Source organism: Pristiophorus japonicus, unplaced genomic scaffold (assembly GCF_044704955.1).
Source record: "Pristiophorus japonicus isolate sPriJap1 unplaced genomic scaffold, sPriJap1.hap1 HAP1_SCAFFOLD_1406, whole genome shotgun sequence".
Lineage (NCBI taxonomy): Eukaryota > Metazoa > Chordata > Chondrichthyes > Pristiophoridae > Pristiophorus > Pristiophorus japonicus.
In genome coordinates, this window is record NW_027251078.1 from 38,358 (window position 1) to 62,798 (window position 24,441).

The 24,441-nt window shown below is 54.8% G+C and overlaps 1 protein-coding gene across 1 annotated transcript in view; it reads right to left on the reverse strand.

The window, feature by feature from the left end:
• Positions 1 to 18,276, reverse strand: part of LOC139242643 (complement C1s subcomponent-like) — a 46,397-nt gene extending 28,121 nt beyond the window's left edge. The window contains exons 1-4 of the mRNA XM_070870447.1: positions 18,267 to 18,276; positions 13,125 to 13,341; positions 8,778 to 8,955; positions 6,448 to 6,567 (exon numbers count right to left, since the gene is read on the reverse strand). Of these exons, the coding sequence (XP_070726548.1) occupies positions 6,448 to 6,567; positions 8,778 to 8,955; positions 13,125 to 13,341; positions 18,267 to 18,271 (520 nt within the window). The 5' untranslated portion in view covers positions 18,272 to 18,276. The remainder of the gene's footprint in view (positions 1 to 6,447; positions 6,568 to 8,777; positions 8,956 to 13,124; positions 13,342 to 18,266) is intronic.
• Between the last annotated feature and the right edge of the window lie 6,165 nt (positions 18,277 to 24,441).

The following is a 24,441-nucleotide window of genomic DNA, read 5'->3' on the forward strand; positions in this document are numbered from 1 at the left end:
GAGTGTCCCTGGGGGTGGGAACTGAACCCACAACCTCCTGACTCCGAGGCGAGTGTCCCTGGGAGTGGGAACTGAACCCACAACCTCCTGACTCCGAGGCGAGTGTCCCTGGGGGTGGGAACTGAACCCACAACCTCCTGACTCCGAGGCGAGTGTCCCTGGGGGTGGGAACTGAACCCACAACGTCCTGACTCCGAGGCGAGTGTCCCTGGGGGTGGGAACCGAACCCACAACCTCCTGACTCCGAGGCGAGTGTCCCTGGGAGTGGGAACTGAACCCACAACCTCCTGACTCCGAGGCGAGTGTCCCTGGGAGTGGGAACTGAACCCACAACCTCCTGACTCCGAGGCGAGTGTCCCTGGGGGTGGGAACCGAACCCACAACCTCCTGACTCCGAGGCGAGTGTCCCTGGGAGTGGGAACTGAACCCACAACCTCCTGACTCCGAGGCGAGTGTCCCTGGGGGTTGGAACTGAACCCACAACCTCCTGACTCCGAGGCGAGTGTCCCTGGGAGTGGGAACTGAACCCACAACCTCCTGGCTCCGAGGCGAGTGTCCCGGGGGGTGGGAACTGAACCCACAACCTCCTGACTCCGAGGCGAGTGTCCCTGGGAGTGGGAACTGAACCCACAACCTCCTGACTCCGAGGCGAGTGTCCCGGGGGGTGGGAACTGAACCCACAACCTCCTGACTCCGAGGCGAGTGTCCCTGGGAGTGGGAACTGAACCCACAACCTCCTGACTCCGAGGCGAGTGTCCCTGGGGGTGGGAACTGAACCCACAACCTCCTGACTCCGAGGCGAGTGTCCCTGGGAGTGGGAACTGAACCCACAACCTCCTGACTCCGAGGCGAGTGTCCCTGGGAGTGGGAACTGAACCCACAACCTCCTGACTCCGAGGCGAGTGTCCCTGGGAGTGGGAACTGAACCCACAACCTCCTGACTCCGAGGCGAGTGTCCCGGGGGGTGGGAACTGAACCCACAACCTCCTGACTCCGAGGAGAGTGTCCCGGGGGGTGGGAACTGAACCCACAACCTCCTGACTCCGAGGCGAGTGTCCCTGGGAGTGGGAACTGAACCCACAACCTCCTGACTCCGAGGCGAGTGTCCCTGGGAGTGGGAACTGAACACACAACCTCCTGACTCCGAGGCGAGTGTCCCTGGGAGTGGGAACTGAGCCCACAACCTCCTGACTCCGAGGCGAGTGTCCCTGGGAGTGGGAACTGAACCCACAACCTCCTGACTCCGAGGCGAGTGTCCCTGGGAGTGGGAACTGAACCCACAACCTCCTGACTCCGAGGCGAGTGTCCCTGGGAGTGGGAACTGAACCCACAACCTCCTGACTCCGAGGCGAGTGTCCCGGGGGGTGGGAACTGAACCCACAACCTCCTGAGTCCGAGGCGAGTGTCCCTGGGGGGTGGGAACTGAACCCACAACCTCCTGACTCCGAGGCGAGTGTCCCTGGGAGTGGGAACTGAACCCACAACCTCCTGACTCCGAGGCGAGTGTCCCGGGGGGTGGGAACTGAACCCACCACCTCCTGACTCCGAGGCGAGTGTCCCTGGGAGTGGGAACTGAACCCACAACCTCCTGACTCCGAGGCGAGTGTCCCGGGGGGTGGGAACAGAACCCACAACCTCCTGACTCCGAGGCGAGTGTCCCTGGGAGTGGGAACTGAACCCACAACCTCCTGACTCCGAGGCGAGTGTCCCTGGGAGTGGGAACTGAACCCACAACCTCCTGACTCCGAGGCGAGTGTCCCTGGGAGTGGGAACTGAACCCACAACCTCCTGACTCCGAGGCGAGTGTCCCGGGGGGTGGGAACTGAACCCACAACCTCCTGACTCCGAGGCGAGTGTCCCGGGGGGTGGGAACTGAACCCACAACCTCCTGACTCCGAGGCGAGTGTCCCTGGGTGTGGGAACTGAACCCACAACCTCCTGACTCCGAGGAGAGTGTCCCTGGGAGTGGGAACTGAACCCACAACCTCCTGACTCCGAGGCGAGTGTCCCTGGGGGTGGGAACTGAACCCACAACCTCCTGACTCCGAGGCGAGTGTCCCGGGGGGTGGGAACTGAACCCACAACCTCCTGACTCCGAGGCGAGTGTCCCTGGGAGTGGGAACTGAACCCACAACCTCCTGACTCCGAGGCGAGTGTCCCTGGGAGTGGGAACTGAACCCACAACCTCCTGACTCCGAGGCGAGTGTCCCTGGGAGTGGGAACTGAACCCACAACCTCCTGACTCCGAGGCGAGTGTCCCTGGGAGTGGGAACTGAACCCACAACCTCCTGACTCCGGGGCAAGTGTCCCTGGGAGTGGGAACTGAACCCACAACCTCCTGACTCCGAGGCGAGTGTCCCTGGGAGTGGGAACTGAACCCACAACCTCCTGACTCCGAGGCGAGTGTCCCTGGGAGTGGGAACTGAACCCACAACCTCCTGACTCCGAGGCGAGTGTCCCTGGGAGTGGGAACTGAACCCACAACCTCCTGACTCCGAGGCGAGTGTCCCGGGGGGTGGGAACTGAACCCACAACCTCCTGACTCCGAGGCGAGTGTCCCTGGGAGTGGGAACTGAACCCACAACCTCCTGACTCCGAGGAGAGTGTCCCTGGGGGTGGGAACTGAACCCACAACCTCCTGACTCCGAGGAGAGTGTCCCTGGGGGTGGGAACTGAACCCACAACCTCCTGACTCCGAGGAGAGTGTCCCTGGGGGTGGGAACTGAACCCACAACCTCCTGACTCCGAGGCGAGTGTCCCTGGGGGTGGGAACTGAACCCACAAACTTCTGACTCCGAGGCGAGTGTCCCTGGGAGTGGGAACTGAACCCACAACCTCCTGACTCCGAGGCGAGTGTCGCTGGGGGTGGGAACTGAACCCACAACCTCCTGACTCCGAGGCGAGTGTCCCTGGGAGTGGGAACTGAACCCACAGCCTCCTGACTCCGAGGCGAGTGTCCCTGGGAGTGGGAACTGAACCCACAACCTCCTGACTCCGAGGCGAGTGTCCCTGGGAGTGGGAACTGAACCCACAACCTCCTGACTCCGAGGCGAGTGTCCCGGGGGGTGGGAACTGAACCCACAACCTCCTGACTCCGAGGAGAGTGTCCCGGGGGGTGGGAACTGAACCCACAACCTCCTGACTCCGAGGCGAGTGTCCCTGGGAGTGGGAACTGAACCCACAACCTCCTGACTCCGAGGCGAGTGTCCCTGGGAGTGGGAACTGAACACACAACCTCCTGACTCCGAGGCGAGTGTCCCTGGGAGTGGGAACTGAACCCACAACCTCCTGACTCCGAGGCGAGTGTCCCTGGGAGTGGGAACTGAGCCCATAACCTCCTGACTCCGAGGCGAGTGTCCCTGGGAGTGGGAACTGAACCCACAACCTCCTGACTCCGAGGCGAGTGTCCCTGGGAGTGGGAACTGAACCCACAACCTCCTGACTCCGAGGCGAGTGTCCCTGGGAGTGGGAACTGAACCCACAACCTCCTGACTCCGAGGCGAGTGTCCCTGGGAGTGGGAACTGAACCCACAACCTCCTGACTCCGAGGCGAGTGTCCCGGGGGGTGGGAACTGAACCCACAACCTCCTGAGTCCGAGGCGAGTGTCCCTGGGGGGTGGGAACTGAACCCACAACCTCCTGACTCCGAGGCGAGTGTCCCTGGGAGTGGGAACTGAACCCACAACCTCCTGACTCCGAGGCGAGTGTCCCTGGGAGTGGGAACTGAACCCACAACCTCCTGACTCCGAGGCGAGTGTCCCTGGGAGTGGGAACTGAACCCACAACCTCCTGACTCCGAGGCGAGTGTCCCTGGGGGTGGGAACTGAACCCACAACCTCCTGACTCCGAGGCGAGTGTCCCTGGGAGTGGGAACTGAACCCACAACCTCCTGACTCCGAGGCGAGTGTCCCGGGGGGTGGGAACTGAACCCACCACCTCCTGACTCCGAGGCGAGTGTCCCTGGGAGTGGGAACTGAACCCACAACCTCCTGACTCCGAGGCGAGTGTCCCGGGGGGTGGGAACAGAACCCACAACCTCCTGACTCCGAGGCGAGTGTCCCTGGGAGTGGGAACTGAACCCACAACCTCCTGACTCCGAGGCGAGTGTCCCTGGGAGTGGGAACTGAACCCACAACCTCCTGACTCCGAGGCGAGTGTCCCTGGGAGTGGGAACTGAACCCACAACCTCCTGACTCCGAGGCGAGTGTCCCTGGGAGTGGGAACTGAACCCACAACCTCCTGACTCCGAGGCGAGTGTCCCTGGGAGTGGGAACTGAACCCACAACCTCCTGACTCCGAGGCGAGTGTCCCGGGGGGTGGGAACTGAACCCACAACCTCCTGACTCCGAGGCGAGTGTCCCTGGGAGTGGGAACTGAACCCACAACCTCCTGACTCCGAGGCGAGTGTCCCTGGGAGTGGGAACTGAACCCACAACCTCCTGACTCCGAGGCGAGTGTCCCTGGGAGTGGGAACTGAACCCACAACCTCCTGACTCCGAGGCGAGTGTCCCTGGGAGTGGGAACTGAACCCACAACCTCCTGACTCCGAGGCGAGTGTCCCTGGGGGTGGGAACTGAACCCACAACCTCCTGACTCCGAGGCGAGTGTCCCTGGGAGTGGGAACTGAACCCACAACCTCCTGACTCCGAGGCGAGTGTCCCTGGGAGTGGGAACTAAACCCACAACCCCCTGACTCCGAGGCGAGTGTCCCTGGGAGTGGAAACTGAACCCACAACCTCCTGACTCCGAGGCGAGTGTCCCTGGGGGTGGGAACTGAACCCACAACCTCCTGACTCCGAGGCGAGTGTCCCTGGGAGTGGGAACTGAACCCACAACCTCCTGACTCCGAGGCGAGTGTCCCTGGGAGTGGGAACTGAACCCACAACCTCCTGACTCCGAGGCGAGTGTCCCTGGGAGTGGGAACTGAACCCACAACCTCCTGACTCCGAGGCGAGTGTCCCTGGGGGTGGGAACTGAACCCACAACCTCCTGACTCCGAGGCGAGTGTCCCTGGGAGTGGGAACTGAACCCACAACCTCCTGACTCCGAGGCGAGTGTCCCGGGGGGTGGGAACTGAACCCACAACCTCCTGACTCCGAGGCGAGTGTCCCGGGAAGTGGGAACTGAACCCACAACCTCCTGACTCCGAGGCAAGTGTCCCGGGGAGTGGGAACTGAACCCACAACCTCCTGACTCCGAGGCGAGTGTCCCTGGGAGTGGGAACTGAACCCACAACCTCCTGACTCCGAGGCGAGTGTCCCTGGGAGTGGGAACTGAACCCACAACCTCCTGACTCCGAGGCGAGTGTCCCTGGGAGTGGGAACTGAACCCACAACCTCCTGACTCCGAGGCGAGTGTCCCTGGGGGTGGGAACTGAACCCACAACCTCCTGACTCCGAGGCGAGTGTCCCTGGGAGTGGGAACTGAACCCACAACCTCCTGACTCCGAGGCGAGTGTCCCTGGGAGTGGGAACTGAACCCACAACCTCCTGACACCGAGGCGAGTGTCCCGGGGGGTGGGAACTGAACCCACAACCTCCTGACTCCGAGGCGAGTGTCCCTGGGAGTGGGAACTGAACCCACAACCTCCTGACTCCGAGGCGAGTGTCCCTGGGGGTGGGAACTGAACCCACAACCTCCTGACTCCGAGGCGAGTGTCCCTGGGGGTGGGAACTGAACCCACAACCTCCTGACTCCAAGGTGAGTGTCCCTGGGAGTGGGAACTGAACCCACAACCTCCTGACTCCGAGGCAAGTGTCCCTGGGGGTGGGAACTGAACCCACAACCTCCTGACTCCGAGGCGAGTGTCCCTGGGAGTGGGAACTGAACCCACAACCTCCTGACTCCGAGGCGAGTGTCCCTGGGAGTGGGAACTGAACCCACAACCTCCTGACTCCGAGGCGAGTGTCCCTGGGGGTGGGAACTGAACCCACAACCTCCTGACTCCGAGGCGAGTGTCCCTGGGGGTGGGAACTGAACCCACAACCTCCTGACTCCGAGGCGAGTGTCCCTGGGGGTGGGAACTGAACCCACAACCTCCTGACTCCGAGGCGAGTGTCCCTGGGAGTGGGAACTGAACCCACAACCTCCTGACTCCGAGGCGAGTGTCCCTGGGAGTGGGAACTGAACCCACAACCTCCTGACTCCGAGGCGAGTGTCCCGGGGGGTGGGAACTGAACCCACAACCTCCTGACTCCGAGGCGAGTGTCCCTGGGAGTGGGAACTGAACCCACAGCCTCCTGACTCCGAGGCGAGTGTCCTGCCCGCTGAGACACGGCTGAATTGACAACAGTTGACCGCGTTTTAATAAAGTACTTCATTGTTGTGTAAAGCGCAGTGGGATTTGGCGATATTGTGACAGGCGCCATGTGAATGCGAGGGTTTATTTTCCATTGTAGCGAGGATACTAACAGCGGAAGGTCGGGGACTGGACAGGGTGAGACTTACCTCCACACAATCGTTGGTTTTCCTGCAGGACGTAGCCAGGACGACAAGTGCAGAGAAAGCCTCCAATGTGGTTGTTGCAGAAATGGCTGCACGGATTGGATTCTTCGCATTCATTCACATCTACAATGAAAGGGAGACAGAATCAGGGAACCAGAGAAATGTACAGCAAAGGAAGGAGGCCATTTGGGCCCATCGTGTCCAACCCGGCCTCATCCCACTATCCCGCTCTCGCTCCCTCGCTCCGTAGGTCACGGCACTTCAAGGTGCACTGCCTGCTGTGGTGAGGGTTTTCTGCCTCTCCCGTCCTTTCAGGCCGTGAGTTCCACCCCAGACCCTGCCCCAGACCCTCACCCCCCTCTGGGCGAAGACATTTCCCCTCAAGCCCTCTCTAAACCTCCCCCGCCCCCAATTACTTTCAATCCACGGCCCCCTGGTTGTTGACCCCTCTGCCAAGGGACACAGATCCGTCCTATCCACTCGATCCAGGCCCCTCATCATTTTATACACCTCAATCAGGTCTCCCCTCAGCCTCCTCTGTTCCAAAGCAAACAACCCCAGTCTATCCAATCTTTCCTCATCGCTAAAATTCTCCAGTCCCGGCAACATCCTGGTAAATCTCCTCTGTACCCTCTCCAGTGCAACATCCTGGTAAATCTCCTCTGTACCCTCTCCAGTGCAACATCCTGGTAAATCTCCTCTGTACCCTCTCCAGTGCAACATCCTGGTAAATCTCCTCTGTACCCTCTCCAGTGCAACATCCTGGTAAATCTCCTCTGTACCCTCTCCAGTGCAACATCCTGGTAAATCTCCTCTGCACCCTCTCCAGTGCAACATCCTGGTAAATCTCCTCTGCACCCTCTCCAGTGCAACATCCTGGTAAATCTCCTCTGTACCCTCTCCAGTGCAACATCCTGGTAAATCTCCTCTGTACCCTCTCCAGTGCAACATCCTGGTAAATCTCCTCTGTACACTCTCTAGTGCAACATCCTGGTAAATCTCCTCTGTACCCTCTCCAGTGCAACATCCTGGTAAATCTCCTCTGTACCCTCTCCAGTGCAACATCCTGGTAAATCTCCTCTGTACCCTCTCCAGTGCAACATCCTGGTAAATCTCCTCTGTACCCTCTCCAGTGCAACATCCTGGTAAATCTCCTCTGTACCCTCTCCAGTGCAACATCCTGGTAAATCTCCTCTGTACCCTCTCCAGTGCAACATCCTGGTAAATCTCCTCTGTAACCTCTCCAGTGCAACATCCTGGTAAATCTCCTCTGTACCCTCTCCAGTGCAAACACATCCCAGCTGTAGTGCGGTGAGCAGAACTGCACGCAGTACTCCAGCTGTGACCTAACCAGTGTTTTATACAGTTCAAGCATAACCTCCCTGCTCTTGTGTTCTATGCCTCGGCTAATAAATTCACTCGGGATCATTGAACTGTGAGCAGTTCTGGTCTCCTTACCCCAGGAAGGATACACTTGCCACAGAGGGAGTGCAGCGAAGGTTCACCGGACTGATTCCTGGGAGGGTGGGACTGTGGTACGAGGAGAGATTGGGTCGACTGGGCCTGTGTTCACTGGAGTGTTGAAGAACGAGAGAGAGGGGATCTCACTGAAAGGTATAACATTCTGACGGGGTTGGACAGACTGGATGTGGGGAGGGTGTTTCCCCGGGGGCTGGGAAGTCGAGAACAAGGGCTCACACAGTCTCAGGATACGGGGTAGGAAATTCCGGAGCGAGATGAGGAGAAATGTCTTCACTCAGAGGGTGGTGGACCTGCGGGATGCTCTCCCACAGAAGGCCAAGTCACTGAATATATTTAAGAGGGAGATCGACACCAAAGGCCTCACGGGGCCTGGGGAGAAAGCGGGAATATGGTGTTGAGATAGAGGACCATGATCATATTGAATGGCGGAGCAGGCTCGAGGGGCCGAATGGCCGACTCCTGCTCCTGTTTTCCTTGTCTCCATGTTCCTATCATACGTCCAATGTTGAGCAATGTCTTGTGGGAGCGTCCAACACGAAGGGGACATGGATATAAGGTCGCCGCTCATATATCCCACGGGGGGATTCGGGAGAAGGGTCTTCACTCCAGAGAGTGGTGAGAATGTGGGGCTCGCTCCCTCAGGGACTGGGTGAGCCAGTCGCAGAGATACATTTGTGGGGGCAGCTGGATAAACGCAGGAGGGAGAAAGGGATGGAAAGGAATGGTGATGGGGTGAGATGGAGAGGGGTGGGAGGGGACTGGTGTGGAGCATAAGCCCCGGCTCGGAGCGCTGGGACCCAATGGTCTCTTCCTGCGCCCTGCATTCCGTGCGGGTTTGCTGTAACTCTCACCGACCGCCGTGTAATAGGCAGAGAATCCAGTGTAACGCTCCTCGTTGGAGAAATCCGACCGAAAGGTCACCCGCATCCAGTTTCCTGAGGTGTGGTATTCCCGGGGAAAGTGGAATTTTTTCCAGTCTCCGGTCCAGCTGCCACAGCTTGGTGGGTACAGGGCTTCATCAGCTTGGATCTGGGAGGCAGTTCCGAGGGGGAAAGAACAGTGCAACATTATTGGTGACTCTTCAGATACATCAGCCGGCACAGGCAGAGGATGACAATCAATGGAGAGTCCGAGATAAAGAGATAGATAGTGAGAGATGCAGGGAGAGAGAGATACAGGGGGAGAGAGATACAGGGAGAGAGAGATACAGGGAGAGAGAGATACAGGGAGAGAGAGATACAGAGAGAGAGAGATACAGGGAGAGAGAGATACAGGGGGAGAGAGATACAGGGAGAGAGAGATACAGGGAGAGAGAGATACAGGGAGAGAGAGATACAGGGGGGGGAGATACAGGGAGCGAGAGATACAGGGAGAGAGATACAGGGAGAGAGAGATACAGGGAGAGAGAGATACAGGGAGAGAGAGATACAGGGAGAGAGAGATACAGGGGGAGAGAGATACAGGGAGAGAGAGATACAGGGAGAGAGATACAGGGAGAGAGAGATACAGGGAGAGAGAGATACAGGGAGAGAGAGATACAGAGAGAGATACAGGGAGAGAGAGATACAGAGAGAGAGAGATACAGGGAGAGAGAGATACAGAGAGAGAGAGATACAGGGGGAGAGAGATACAGGGAGAGAGAGATACAGGGAGAGAGAGATACAGGGAGAGAGAGATACAGGGGAGAGAGATACAGGGAGAGAGAGATACAGGGCGAGAGAGATACAGGGAGAGAGAGATACAGGGCGAGAGAAATACATGTAGAGAGAGATACAGGGAGAGAGAGATACAGGGAGAGAGAGAGATACAGAGAGAGAGATACAGGGAGAGAGAGATACAGGGAGAGAGATACAGGGAGAGAGAGATACAGGGAGAGAGAGATACAGGGAGAGAGAGATACAGGGAGAGAGAGATACAGGGAGAGAGATACAGGGAGAGAGAGATACAGGGAGAGAGAGATACAGGCAGAGAGGGATACAGGGAGAGAGAGATACAGGGAGAGAGAGATACAGGGAGAGAGATACAGGGAGAGAGAGATACAGGGAGAGAGAGATACAGGGAGAGAGAGATACAGGGAGAGAGAGATACAGGGAGAGAGAGATACAGGGAGAGAGATACAGGGAGAGAGAGATACAGGGAGAGAGAAATACAGGCAGAGAGAGATACAGTGAGAGAGAGATACAGGGAGAGAGAGATACAGGGAGAGAGATACAGGGAGAGAGAGATACAGGGAGAGAGAGATACAGGGAGAGAGAGATACAGGGAGAGAGATACAGGGAGAGAGAGATACAGGGAGAGAGAGATACAGGCAGAGAGAGATACAGGGAGAGAGAGATACAGGGAGAGAGAGATACAGGGAGAGAGAGATACAGGGAGAGAGAGATACAGGCAGAGAGAGATACAGGGAGAGAGAGATACAGGGAGAGAGAGATACAGGGAGAGAGAGATACAGGGAGAGAGAGATACAGGGAGAGAGATACAGGGAGAGAGAGATACAGGGAGAGAGAGATACAGGGAGAGAGAGATACAGGGAGAGAGAGATACAGGGAGAGAGAGATACAGGGAGAGAGATACAGGGAGAGAGAGATACAGGGAGAGAGAGATACAGGGAGAGAGAGATACAGGGAGAGAGAGATACAGGGAGAGAGAGATACAGGGAGAGAGATACAGGGAGAGAGAGATACAGGGAGAGAGAGATACAGGCAGAGAGAGATACAGGGAGAGAGAGATACAGGGAGAGAGAGATACAGGGAGAGAGAGATACAGGGAGAGAGAGATACAGGGAGAGAGAGATACAGGGAGAGAGAGATACAGGGAGAGAGAGATACAGGGAGAGAGATACAGAGAGAGAGAGATACAGGGAGAGAGAGATACAGGGAGAGAGAGATACAGGCAGAGAGAGATACAGGGAGAGAGAGATACAGGGAGAGAGAGATACAGGGAGAGAGAGATACAGGGAGAGAGTGATACAGGGAGAGAGAGATACAGGGAGAGAGAGACACAGGGAGAGAGTGATACAGGGAGCGAGAGATACAGGGAGAGAGAGATACAGGGAGAGAGAGATACAGGGAGAGAGAGATACAGGGAGAGAGAGATACAGGGAGAGAGAGATACAGGGAGAGAGAGATACAGGGAGCGAGAGATACAGGGAGAGAGAGATACAGGGAGAGAGAGATACAGGGAGCGAGAGATACAGGGAGAGAGAGATACAGGGAGAGAGAGATACAGAGAGAGAGAGATACAGGGAGAGGGAGATACAGGGAGAGAGAGATACAGGGAGAGAGAGATGCAGGGAGCGAGAGATACAGGGAGAGAGAGATACAGGGAGAGAGAGATACAGGGAGAGAGAGATACAGAGAGATACAGGGAGAGGGAGAGAAACAGGGAGAGAGAGAGATACAGGGAGAGGGAGATACAGGGAGAGAGAGATACAGGGAGTGAGAGGTACAGGGAGAGAGATACAGGGAGAGGGAGATACAGGGAGGGTGAGCTAGTGAGAGAGAGACAACGAGAGATTGAGAGGGATAGATCCAGAAAGATAGATACAGAGAGATAGTCAGAGATACAAAAAGATACCGAGAGAGAGAGTGAGAGATAGAGCGAGAGCGAGTGAGAGAGCGAGAGAGAGAAAGATACTGACCGATACAGAGAGAGAGAGAGAGAGAGAGAGATAAATGTGCTTACTCATTTGCTCTTCTATCTCCCACTGACTGTTTTTGGGTGAGGTGGGAGGGGTTGTTCGATAGTCCACTCCCAGCATTGTGATCGCCCCTTTTTTTGTTGTTTAGTTCAACCCATCTGGCCTCATTCGATGATCCTTCTGACATACCAGCCCTCCGCACCACTGTAGTTATTTAGTTAATCGATACTGCGATCAGCCCCATCCCCTCTGAAAACCCTGTAACCAGTAATGTTGAGCTGCCATACCTGCCCCTCTTTCAGTCATGTTTCAACAGACAGACAGACAGACAGGAGATTTATAGAAAGATAGATTTATAGAGAGAGAGACAGACAGACAGACAAAGAGCCAGCCATTGAAACACAGACAATAGGTTCAGGAGTGGGCCATTCGGCCCTTCGAGCCTGCACCACCATTCCATAAGATCATGGCTGATCATTCCCTCAGTACCCCTTTCCTGCTTTCTCTCCATACCCCTTGATCCCTTTAGCCGTAAGGGCCACATCTAACTCCCTCTGGAATATATCCAATGAACTGGCCCCAACAACTCTCTGCGGCAGGGAATTCCACAGGTTCACCACTCTCTGAGTGAAGAAGTTTCTCCTCATCTCGGTCCTAAATGGCTTACCCCTTATCCTCAGACTGTGACCCCTGGTTCTGGACTTCCCCAACATCGGGAACATTCTTCCCGCATCTAACCTGTCCAGTCCCGTCAGAATTTTATACGTTTCTATCAGATCCCTTCTCATCCTTCTAAACTCCAGTGAATACAAGCCCAGTCGATCCAGTCTCTCCTCATATGTCAGTCCCACCATCCCGGGAATCAGTCTGGTGAACCTTCGCTGCACTCCCTCAATAGCAAGAATGTCCTTCCTCAGGTTAGGAGACCAAAACTGTACACAATACTCCAGGTGAGACCTCACCAAGGCCCTGTACAACTGTAGCAACACCTCCCTGGCCCCTGTACTCAAATCCTCTCACTATGAAGGCCAACATACCATTTGCCTTCTTCACCGCCTGCTGTACCTGCATGGCCAACCTTCAATGACTGATGTACCATGACCCCCAGGTCTCGCTGCACCTCCCCTAGACAGACAGACAGACATATATTTATAACGATAGAGATAGAGATAGCTCGACAGACGTTTACATTGATAGAGAGAGATAGACAGAGAGACAAAGAGCTAGACAGAGAGACAGACATTTATGGAGATAGATAGTGATATGGAGATAAAGAGACAGATAAACAGAGATTTATAGAGAGAGACAGATAGACAGACAGACCGACAGACAGTGATAGAGAGACAGTGATAGATAGCGAAACAGGTCGAGAGACAAACTCGGAGTGGAACAGATTATTGTTGCGTGTATCGAGTGAGGTACATTGAGAGTGAAGCGACGTAAACAGGAGACACGTACAGAGAAGCTGCATTAGCTGAAGGAAGAAAGGCCAGTGTCAGGTACCTCCACATGAGTTATGGTGGAAGCGACCAGGTGTCCTCCGACAGAAAGGACTTACCTGAACATTGTCGTAGGCACAGTTAGCAGACGGCTCGATGTCAATGTAAGTGAAGGAGAGCTGGATCCCATAGCCACTGGGGACCTTGATCTCCCAGGTCTGGGACATGTCATTGGGGTATCCTTGGGGGTAATCCGGGGTCGCAAACCGGCCTTGCAAATCCCGCAGGGAGATGGTGCTAGAGGCTGGAGGCAGCAACAGCAGGAATAGGGACAACCTAGTGGACCAGAGAGAGAGAGACACACACATACAATCAAAAAGGGCCACATTACAACAAATTCTAAAGGGGCAAAGTGTGTTAAAAAGATAAGCCTGAAGGCCCTGTGTCTCAATGCGAGGAGTATTTGGAATAAGGTGGATGAATTAACTGCGCAGGCAGCAAGTAACGGATATGATGTAATTGGCATCACGAAGACATGGCTCCAGGGTGACCAAGGCTGGGAACTCAACATCCAGGGTATTCAACATTCAGGAAGGATAGACAGAAACGAAAAGGAGGTGGGGTGGCGTTGCTGGTTAAAGAGGAAATTAACGCAATAGTAAGGAGGGACATTAGCCTGGATGATGTGGAATCGGTATGGGTGGAGTTACGGAACACCAAAGGGGCAGAAAACGCTAGTGGGAGTTGTGTACAGACCACCAAACAGTAGTAGTGAGGTTGGGGACAGCATCAAACAAGAAATTAGGGATGCGTGCAATAAAGGTACAGCCGTTATCATGGGCGACTTTAATCTACATATTGATTGGACTAACCAAACTGGTAGCAATACGGTGGAGGAGGATTTCCTGGAGTGTATTAGGGATGGTTTTCGAGACCAATATGTCGAGGAACCAACCAGCGAGCTGGCCATCCTAGACTGGGTGATGTGTAATGAGAAAGGACTAATTAGCAATCTTGTTGTGCGAGGCCCCTTGGGGAAGAGTGACCATAATATGGTAGAATTCTTTATTAAGATGGAGAGTGACACAGTTAATTCAGAGGCTAGAGTCCTGAACTTAAGGAAAGGTAACTTCGATGGTATGAGGCGTGAATTGGCTAGAATAGACTGGCAAATGATACTTAAAGGGTTGACGGTGGATAGGCAATGGCAAATATTTAAAGATCACATGGATGAACTTCAACAATTGTACATCCCTGTCTGGAGTAAAAATAAACCGGGGAAGGTGGCTCAACCGTGGCTAACAAGGGAAATTAAGGATTGTGTTAAATCCAAGGAAGAGGCATATAAATTGACCAGAAAAAGCAGCAAACCTGAGGACTGGGAGAAATTTAGAATTGAGCAGAGGAGGACAAGGGGTTTAATTAGGAGGGAGGAAATAGAGTACGAGAGGAAGCTTGCTGGGAACATAAAAACTGACTGCAAAAGCTTCTATAGATATGTGAAGAGAAAAAGATTAGTGAAGACAAACATAGGTCCCTTGCAATCGGATTCAGGTGAATGTATAACGGGGAACAAAGAAATGGCAGACCAGTTGAACAAATACTTTGGTTCTGTCTTCACGAAGGAAGACACAAATAACCTTCCAGAAATACGAGGGGACCGAGGGTCTAGTGAGAAAGAGGAACTGAAAGAAATCCTTATTCGGCGGGAAAATGTGTTAGGGAAATTGATGAGATTGAAGGCTGATAAATCCCCGGGGCCCGATAGTCTGCATCCCAGAGTACTTAAGGAAGTGGCCCTAGAAATAGTGGATGCATTGGTGATCATTTTCCAACAGTCTATCGACTCTGGATCAGTCCCTATGGACAGGAGGGTAGCTAATGTAACACCACTTTTTAAAAAAGGAGGGAGAGAGAAAACGGGTAATTATAGACCGGTTAGTCTGACATCAGTAGTGGGGAAATGTTGGAATCAATTATTAAAGATGAAATAGCAGCACATTTGGAAAGCAGTGACAGGATCGGTCCAAGTCAGCATGGATTTATGAAAGGGAAATCATGCTTGACAAATCTTCTAGAATTTTTTGAGGATGTAACTGGTAGGGTGGACAAGGGAGAACCAGTAGATGTGGTGTATTTGGACTTTCTAAAGGCCTTTGACACGGTCCCACACAAGAGATTGGTGTGCAAAATAAAATCAAATGGTATTGGGGGTAATGTACTGACGTGGATAGAGAATTGGTTGGCAGACAGGAAGCAGAGAGTCGGGATAAACGGGTCCTTTTCAGAATGGCAGGCAGTGACTAGTGGGGTGCGCAGGGCTCAGTGCTGGGACCCCAGCTATTTACAATATACATCAATGATTTAGATGAAGGAATTGAGTGTAATATCTCCAAGTTTACAGATGACACTAAGCTGGGTGGCGGTGTGAGCTGTGAGGGGGATGCTAAGAGGCTGCAGGGTGACTTGGACAGGTTAGGTGAGTGGGCAAAAGCATGGCAGATGCAGTATAATGTGGATAAATGTGAGGTTATCCATTTTGGGGGCAAAAACAGGAAGGCAGAATATTATCTGAATGGTGACAGATTAGGAAAAGGGGAGATGCAACGAGACCTGGGTGTCATGGTACATCAGTCATTGAAGGTTGGCCATGCAGGTACAGCAGGCGGTGAAGGCAAATGGTATGTTGGCCTTCATAGCGAGGGGATTTGAGTACAGGGGCAGGGAGGTCTTACTGCAGTTGTACAGGGCCTTGGTGAGGCCACACCTGGAGTATTGTGTTCTGTTTTGGTCTCCTAATCTGAGGAAGGACATTCTTGCTATTGAGGGAGTGCAGCGAAGGTTCACCAGACTGATTCCCGGGATGGCAGGACTGACATATGAGGAGAGACTGGATCGAATGGGCCTGTATTCACTGGAGTTTAGAAGGATGAGAGTGGATCTTATAGAAACGTTTAAAATTCTGACGGGACTGGACAGGTTAGATGCAGGAAGAATGTTCCCGATGTTGGGGAAGTCCAGAACCAGGGGACACAGTCTAAGGATAAGGGGTAAGCCATTTAGGACCGAGATGAGGAGAAACTTCTTCACCCAGAGAGTGTTGAACCTGTGGAATTCCCGGCCGCAGAGAGTTGTTGAGGCCAATTCATTGGATATATTCCAGAGGGAGTTAGATAAGGCCCTTACGGCTAAAGGGATCACGGGGTATGGAGAGAAAGCAGGAAAGGGGTACTGAGGGAATGATCAGCCATGATCTTATTGAATGGTGGTGCAGGCTCGAAGGGCCGAATGGCCGACTCCTGAACCTATTGTCTGTGTTTCGATAAGAAATAGGAGCAGGAGTCGGCCATTCGGCCCCTCGAGCCTGCTCCGCCATTTAATACGACCATGGGCTGATCCGATCATGGACTCAGCTCCACTTCCCCGCCCGCTCCCCATAACCCTTCACTCCCTTATCGCTCAAAAATCTGTCTATCTCCACTTTAAATATATTCAATGTCCCGGCTCCCACAGCTCTCTGAGGCAGCGAGTTCCACAGATTTACAACCCTCTGAGAGAAGGAATTCCTCCTCATCTCAGTTTTAAATGGGCGGCCCCTTATTCTAAGACCATGCCCCCTAGTTCTAGTCTCCCCCATCAGTGGGAAACATCCTCTCTGCATCCACCTTGTCGACCCCCTCATAATCTGATACGTTTCCATAAGATCACCTCTCATTCTTCTGAATTCCAATGAGTAGAGGCCCAACCTCCTCAACCTTTCCTCATAAGTCAACCCCCTCATCCCCGGAATCAACCGAGTGAACCTTCTCTGAACTGCCTCCAAAGCAAAGTATATCCTTTCGTAAATACGGAGACCAGAACTGTGCACGCAGTACTCCAGGTGTGGCCTCACCAATACCCTGTGTAACTGGAGCAAGACTTCCCTGCTTTTATACTCCATCCCCTTTGCAATAAAGGCCCAGATACCATTGGCCTTCCTGATCACTTGCTGTACCTGCGTACTATCCTTTTGTGTTTCATGTACAAGTAACCCCCAGGTCCCGCTGTACTGCGGCACTTTGCAAACTTTCTCCATTTCAATTATAATTCGTTATTTTCCTCCACTTCGGGCGGTCTCGGGCCAGGGATCCCAGCAGTCGGTGGGGATGTTGCATTTTATCAAGGAGGCTTTGAGGGTGTCCTCGAAACGTTTCCTCTGCCCACCTGGGGCTCGCTTGCCATGAAGGAGTTCCGTATGGAGCGCTTGCTTTGGGAGGTGATCAAGTGTGGTCAGAGCTTCGAGGCTGTGCTGTCGGAGGGGCAGTACTGAGGGAGTGCCGCACTGTCGGAGGGGCAGTACTGAGGGAGCCCCGCACTGTCGGAGGGGCAGTACTGAGGGAGTGCCGCACTGTCGGAGGAGCAGTACTGAGGGAGTGCCGCACTGTCGGAGGGGCAGTACTGAGGGAGTGCCGCACTGTCGGAGGGGCAGTACTGAGGGAGCGCCGCACTGTCGGAGGGGCAGTACTGAGGGAGTGCCGTACTGTCGGAGGGGCAGTACTGAGGGAGCACCACACTGTCGGAGGGGCAGTACTGAGGGAGCGCCGTACTGTCGGAGGGGCAGTACTGAGGGAGTGCCGCACTGTCGGAGGGACAGTACTGAGGGAGTGCCGCACTGTCGGAGGGGCAGTACTGAGGGAGCGCTGCATTGTCGGAGGGACAGTACTGAGGGAGTGCCGCACTGTCGGAGGGACAGTACTGAGGGAGCACCGCACTGTCGGAGGGGCAGTACTGAGGGAGTGCTGCACTGTCGGAGGGGCAGTACTGAGGGAGTGCTGCACTGTCGGAGGGGCAGTACTGAGGGAGTGCTGCACTGCTGGAGGTGCTGTCTTTCAGCTGGATATGAAAGATACCACCGCTATTTCGAAGGACAACAGCGGAATCCTACATAACATAAGAAATAGGAGCAGGAGTCGGCCATTCGGCCCCTCGAACCTGCTGCCCCATTCAATAAGATCACGGCTGACCTTCGACCTCAATTGCCCCAACTGCACTGTCCACATATTCCTCGAGTCCCTCAGTCCAGGGGTTAATATTTAACCCCACGCAAAAACATCACGAATAATACAGATTCTCCGGGCATTAGCGCAGTGCTGTTTGTGGGAGCTTGCTGTGCATAAATTGTCGGCCCTGCGTTGTAACAGTGACCACACTTCAAAAGGGCGTCACTGGCTGTAAAGGGCATTGAGACGTTCCTTCGTACTTTCTACTGAATTGTAACTCACCACATTTGGACGGGATTTTCACCACTTCCAGTAACACGGGAGTCTCTCCGATCGCTCCTTGCTCTCAGTCAAGCCACATTCATCGATTTGCTGTTGTGGTTTCAACACTCAGGCCCTTGTTGCCTTTTCTCTGGGGTCGAAGGTCGTTTGGCAAGCTCCCCTCGCTTGCTGCGGACATCCACAGGTCATTGCCCCATAGCATTCCCAGCATCCGCCGTGTCTCACTGGGCGGTCCACCCGCCTCGGAGTCAGGAGGTTGTGTGTTCGAGTCCCACTCCAGGGACTGGAGCACAAAAATCCAGGCTGACTCTCCCCCAGTGCCGTACTGAGGGAGCACCGCACTGTCGGAGGGACAGTACTGAGGGAGTGCCGAACTGTCGGAGGGGCAGTACTGAGGGAGTGCCGCACTGTCGGAGGGGCAGTACTGAGGGAGTGCCGCACTGTCGGAGGGGCAGTACTGAGGGAGTGCCGCACTGTCGGAGGGGCAGTACTGAGGGAGTGCCGCACTGTCGGAGGGGCAGTACTGAGGGAGTGCCGCACTGTCGGAGGGGCAGTACTGAGGGAGTGCCGCACTGTCGGAGGGGCAGTACTGAGGGAGTGCCGCACTGTCGGAGGGGCAGTACTGAGGGAGCGCAGCACTGTCGGAGCGACAGTACTGAGGGAGTGCCGCACTGTCGGAGGGGCAGTACTGAGGGAGTGCCGCACTGTCGGAGGGACAGTACTGAGGGAGTGCCGCACTGTCGGAGGGACAGTACTGAGGGAGTGCCGCACTGTCGGAGGGGCAGTACTGAGGGAGTGCCGCACTGTCGGAGGGACAGTACTGAGGGAGCACCGCACTGTCGGAGGGACAGTACTGAGGGAGTGCCGCACTGTCGGAGGGGCAGTACTGAGGGAGTGCCGCACTGTCGGAGGGACAGTACTGAGGGAGTGCCGCACTGTCGGAGGGACAGTACTGAGGGAGTGCCGCACTGTCGGAGGGGCAGTACTTAGGGAGTGCCGCACTGTCGGAGGGACAGTACTGAGGGAGTGCCGCACTGTCGGAGGGGCAGTACTGAGGGAGTGCCGCACCGCAATGAGGCTTTGAGGGTGTCCTCGAGGCATTTCCTCGTCCCACTCCAGGGAATTACGCGTGAAACAGGAGCAGGAATGGGCCACACGGCCCCTCGAGCCTGCTCCGCCATTTAATACCATCATGGCTGACCCGATCATGGACTCGGCTCCACTTCCCCGCCCGCCTCCTTTAACCCCTCCACTCTGCTGGGGTTGTTGTCTTTGGAACTGAGGGAAGACCTGATTGAGGGCCGTAAGCTACAGGGCTACGGACCCAGAGCGGGAAAGTGGGATGAGGCTGGGTAGCTCTCGGTCGGCCGGCTCGGACTCGATGGGCCGAATGGCCTCCTGGCCCACTGTAAATTTCGATGAGGCTGGAATGTGCCAATCGCCGGGGGAATCTAGAACTTGGGGCGGAGGGGAGAGGGGGGGTGGGTGACACAGTTTCCGAACGGGAACAAGGCGGAATTTCTCCTCTGGAATTCCCGTGAGCTGTGGAGGGCGGAGCTGGCTCGAGGGGCCGAATGGCCAACTCATGAGAGCACAAACCTCAGAAACAGGAGCGGTGGTCGGCCATTCGGCCCCTCGAATCTGCACCGCCGTTCGATATGATCATGGGCTGATCCTCTATCCCAACACCATATTCCCGCTTTCTCCCCGAGACCCCTTGATGTCTCTTGTGTCTGGAAACCCCTCGAGCTCCCTCTGAAGTATATTCAATGACTTGGCCTCCACAAAGCCTTCTGCGGGAGAGAATCCCGCAGGTCCACCACTCTCTGAGTGAAGACATTTCTCCTCATCTCGGTCCTAAATATCCTACCCCCGTATCCTGAGACTGTGTGAGCCCTTGTTCTGGACTTCCCAAGCCCCGGGGAAACACCCTCCCCACATCCAGTCTGTCCAAACTCCGTCAGAATTTTACACCTTTCAGTGAGATCTTACTTAAGGAAGGATATACCGGCTTTGGAGGGGTACAGAGACGATTCACTAGGCTGATTCCGGAGATGAGGGGGTTACCTTATGATGATAGATTGAGTAGACTGGGTCTTTACTCGCTGGAGTTCAGAAGGATGAGGGGTGATCTTACAGAAACATTTAAAATAATGAAAGGGATAGACAAGATAGAGGCAGAGAGGTTGTTTCCACTGGTCGGGGAGACTAGAACTAGGGGGCACAGCCTCAAAATACGGGGGAGACAATTTAAAACCCAGTTGAGAAGGAATTTCTTCTCCCAGAGGGTTGTGAATCTGTGGAATTCTCTGCCCAGGGAAGCAGTTGAGACTAGCTCATTGAATGTATTCAAGTCACAGATAGATAGATGTTTAACCAATGAGGGAATTAAGGGTGACGGGGAGAGGGCGGGTAAGTGGAGCTCAGTCCACGGCCAGATCAGCCATGATCTTGTTGAATGGCGGAGCAGGCTCGAGGGGCTGGATGGCCTACTCCTGTTCCTAATTCTGGTGTTCTTATCTTCTTATCCCCTCTCGTTCTTCTAAACTCCAGTGAACACAGGCCCAGTCCACCCAATCTCTCCTCATACGAGAGTCCTGCCCTCCCAGGAATCAGTCTGGTGAACCTTCGCTGCACTCCCTCTGTGGCAAGTGTATCCTTCCTGAGGTAAGGAGACCAGAACTGCTCACAATGCTCCAGGTGCGGTCTCACCGAGGCCCTGTGTAACCGCAGTAAGACATCCTTGCTCCTGTACACAAAGCCTCTTACAGTGAAGGCCAACATCGTGACTGACTGGTGTACAAAGACACCAAGGTCCTTCTGTACACATGAGGAGAGACTGGATCGACTGGGCCTGTATTCACTGGAGTTTAGAAGGATGAGAGGGGATCTCATAGGAACATCTAAAATTCTGATGGGACTGGACAGGTTAGATGCGGGAAGAATGTTCCCGATGTTGGGGAAGTCCAGAACCAGGGGTCACAGTCTAAGGATAAGGGGTAAGCCATTTAGGACCGAGATGAGGAGAAACTTCTTCACTCAGAGAGTGGTGAACCTGTGGAATTCCCGGCCGCAGAGAGTTGTTGGGACCAGTTCGTTGGATATATTCCAGAGGGAGTTAGATGTGGCCCTTACGGTTAAAGGGATCACGGGGTACGGAGAGAAAGCAGGAAAGAGGTACTGAGGGAATGATCAGCCATGATCTTATTGAATGGTGGTGCAGGCTCGAAGGGCCGAATAGCCCACTCCTGAACCTATTTTCTGTGCTGCTACGGTTCAACACTTCCCAAGCCATCACCATTTCAATCATACTCTGTCCTGAAGTTTTTCCCGACCAAAGTGGCCAACTTCACATTTATCCACATCACAGCCCCCCCACTCTGGGGCCCCCAGTTTCTGGCCAGGCAAAGTTATTCCCAGGGGAGCTTTTAGCTCGGAAGGGGATTAACAATTAACAGGAGGCCGGGCCACCGACCCCTCGACAGCAAACAGAACTCCGTGTATCCACAAACACGCGCCACATTTATCCCCGACCTCGTGATTTCCCGGATTGGGCGGTCAACAAGTCACTGAAAGGAGGCGGGGAGCGAGATTGTTCAGCTCGGAAACAAAACTCCAGCTGCTGAGGGTGACAGAGGCAGAGAGAGACAGACAAGGACATCGGCAATAGGAGCAGGAGTGGGCCATTCGGCCCCTCGAGCCTGCTCCGCCATTTAATACCACCATGGCTGGTCCGATCATGGACACAGCTCCACTTCCCCGCCCGTCCCTTCACTCCCTTATCGCTCAGAAATCTGTCTGTCGCCGCCTTAAATATATTCAATGACCCAGCCCCCGCAGCTCTCTGGGCCAGAGAACTCCGCAGGTTCACCAGAAGAAATCCCTCTTCATCTCCGTCCTAAATGGACCACCCCTTATCCTGAGACTATGTGCCCCCCTCCCTTGTTCTAGATTCCCCCACGAGGGGGGAAACATCCCAGAATCACAGAAATTTACGGCACGGAAGGAGGCCATGAAGGTTCTCCTTCATTGCGAGAGGGATGGAGTACAAAAGCAGGGAGGTCCTGCTGCAACTGTACAGGGTATTGGTGAGGCCGCACCTGGAGTACTGCGTGCAGTTTTGGTCACCTTACTTAAGGAAGGATATACTGGCTTTGGAGGGGTACAGAGACGATTCACTCGGCTGATTCCGGAGATGAGGGGGTTACCTTATGATGATAGATTGAGTAGACTGGGTCTTTACTCGTTGGAGTTCAGAAGGATGAGGGGTGATCTTATAGAAACATTTACAATAATGAAAGGGATAGACAAGATAGAGGCAGAGAGGTTGTTCCCACTGGTCGGAGAGACTAGAACTAGGGGGCACAGCCTCAAAATACGGGGGAGACAATTTAAAACCGAGTTGAGAAGGAATTTCTTCTCCCAGAGGGTTGGGAATCTGTGGAATTCTCTGCCCAGGGAAGCAGTTGAGGCTAGCTCATTGAATGTATTCAAGTCACAGATAGATAGATTTTTAACCAATAAGGGAATTAAGGGTTACGGGGAGAGGGCGGGTAAGTGGAGCTGAGTCCACGGCCAGATCAGCCATGATCTTGTTGAATGGCGGAGCAGGCTCGAGGGGCTAGATGGCCTACTCCGGTTCCTATTTCTTATGTTCTTATGCTTCTCCTGCCCACCTGGGGATCGCGTGCCGTGCAAGGACTCCGAGTCGACCCTTTCTGTTCACATAAATCATCATCATGGTAGGCAGTCCCTGGGAATCGAGGAAGTCTTGCTTCCACTCCTAACACGAGGCCTCAGGTGGCTGAACAGCCCAATACGGGAACCACAGTCCCTGTCACAGGTGGGACAGATATACGTTGAGGGAAGGGGGAGGGTGGGACAGAGAGACGTTGAGGGAAGGGGAGGGTGGGACAGATAGACGTTGAGGGAAGGGGAGGGTGGGACAGATAGACGTTGAGGGAAGGGGAGGATGGGACAGACAGTGGTTGAGGGAAGGGGAGGGTGGGACTGATAGACGTTGAGGGAAGGGGAGGATGGGACAGACAGACGTTGAGGGAAGGGGAGGGTGGGACAGACAGTGGTTGAGGGAAAGGGGGAGGGTGGGACAGATAGACGTTGAGGGAAGGGGAGGATGGGACAGATAGACGTTGAGGGAAGGGGAGGGTGGGACAGATAGATGTTGAGGGAAGGGGAGGGTGGGACAGACAGTGGTTGAGGGAAGGGGAGGGTGGGACAGATAGAAGTTCAGGGAAGGGGAGGGTGGGAAAGATAGACGTTGAGGGAAGGGGGAGGGTGGGATAGATAGACATTGAGGGAAGGGGAGGGTGGGACAGATAGACGTTGAGGGAAGGGGGAGGGTGGGACAGATAGACGTTGAGGGAAGGGGAGGGTGGGACAGATAGACGTTGAGGGAAGGGGAGGGTGGGACAGACAGACGTTGAGGGAAGGGGAGGGTGGGACAGATAGACGTTGAGGGAAGGGGAGGGTGGGACAGACAGACGTTGAGGGAAGGGGAGGGTGGGACAGATAGACGTTGAGGGAAAGGGAGGGTGGGACAGATAGACGTTGAGGGAAGGGGAGGGTGGGACAGATAGACGTTGAGGGAAGGGGAGGGTGGGACAGATAGACGTTGAGGGAAGGGGAGGGTGGGACAGATAGACGTTGAGGGAAGGGGAGGGTGGGACAGATAGATGTTGAGGGAAGGGGAGGGTGGGACAGATAGACGTTGAGGGAAGGGGAGGGTGGGACAGATAGACGTTGAGGGAAGGGGAGGGTGGGACAGATCGACGTTGAGGGAAGGGGAGGGTGGGACAGATAGACGTTGAGGGAAGGGGGAGGGTGGGACAGATAGACGTTGAGGGAAGAGGGAGGGTGGGACAGATAGACGTTGAGGGAAGGGGAGGGTGGGACAGATAGACGTTGAGGGAAGGGGAGGGTGGGACAGATAGACGTTGAGGGAAGGGGAGGGTGGGACAGATAGACGTTGAGGGAAGGGGAGGGTGGGACAGATAGACGTTGAGGGAAGGGGAGGGTGGGACAGATAGACGTTGAGGGAAGGGGAGGGTGGGACAGATAGAAGTTGAGTGAAGGGGAGGGTGGGACAGATAGACGTTGAGGGAAGGGGAGGGAGGGACAGATAGACGTTGAGGGCAGGGGAGGGAGGGACAGATAG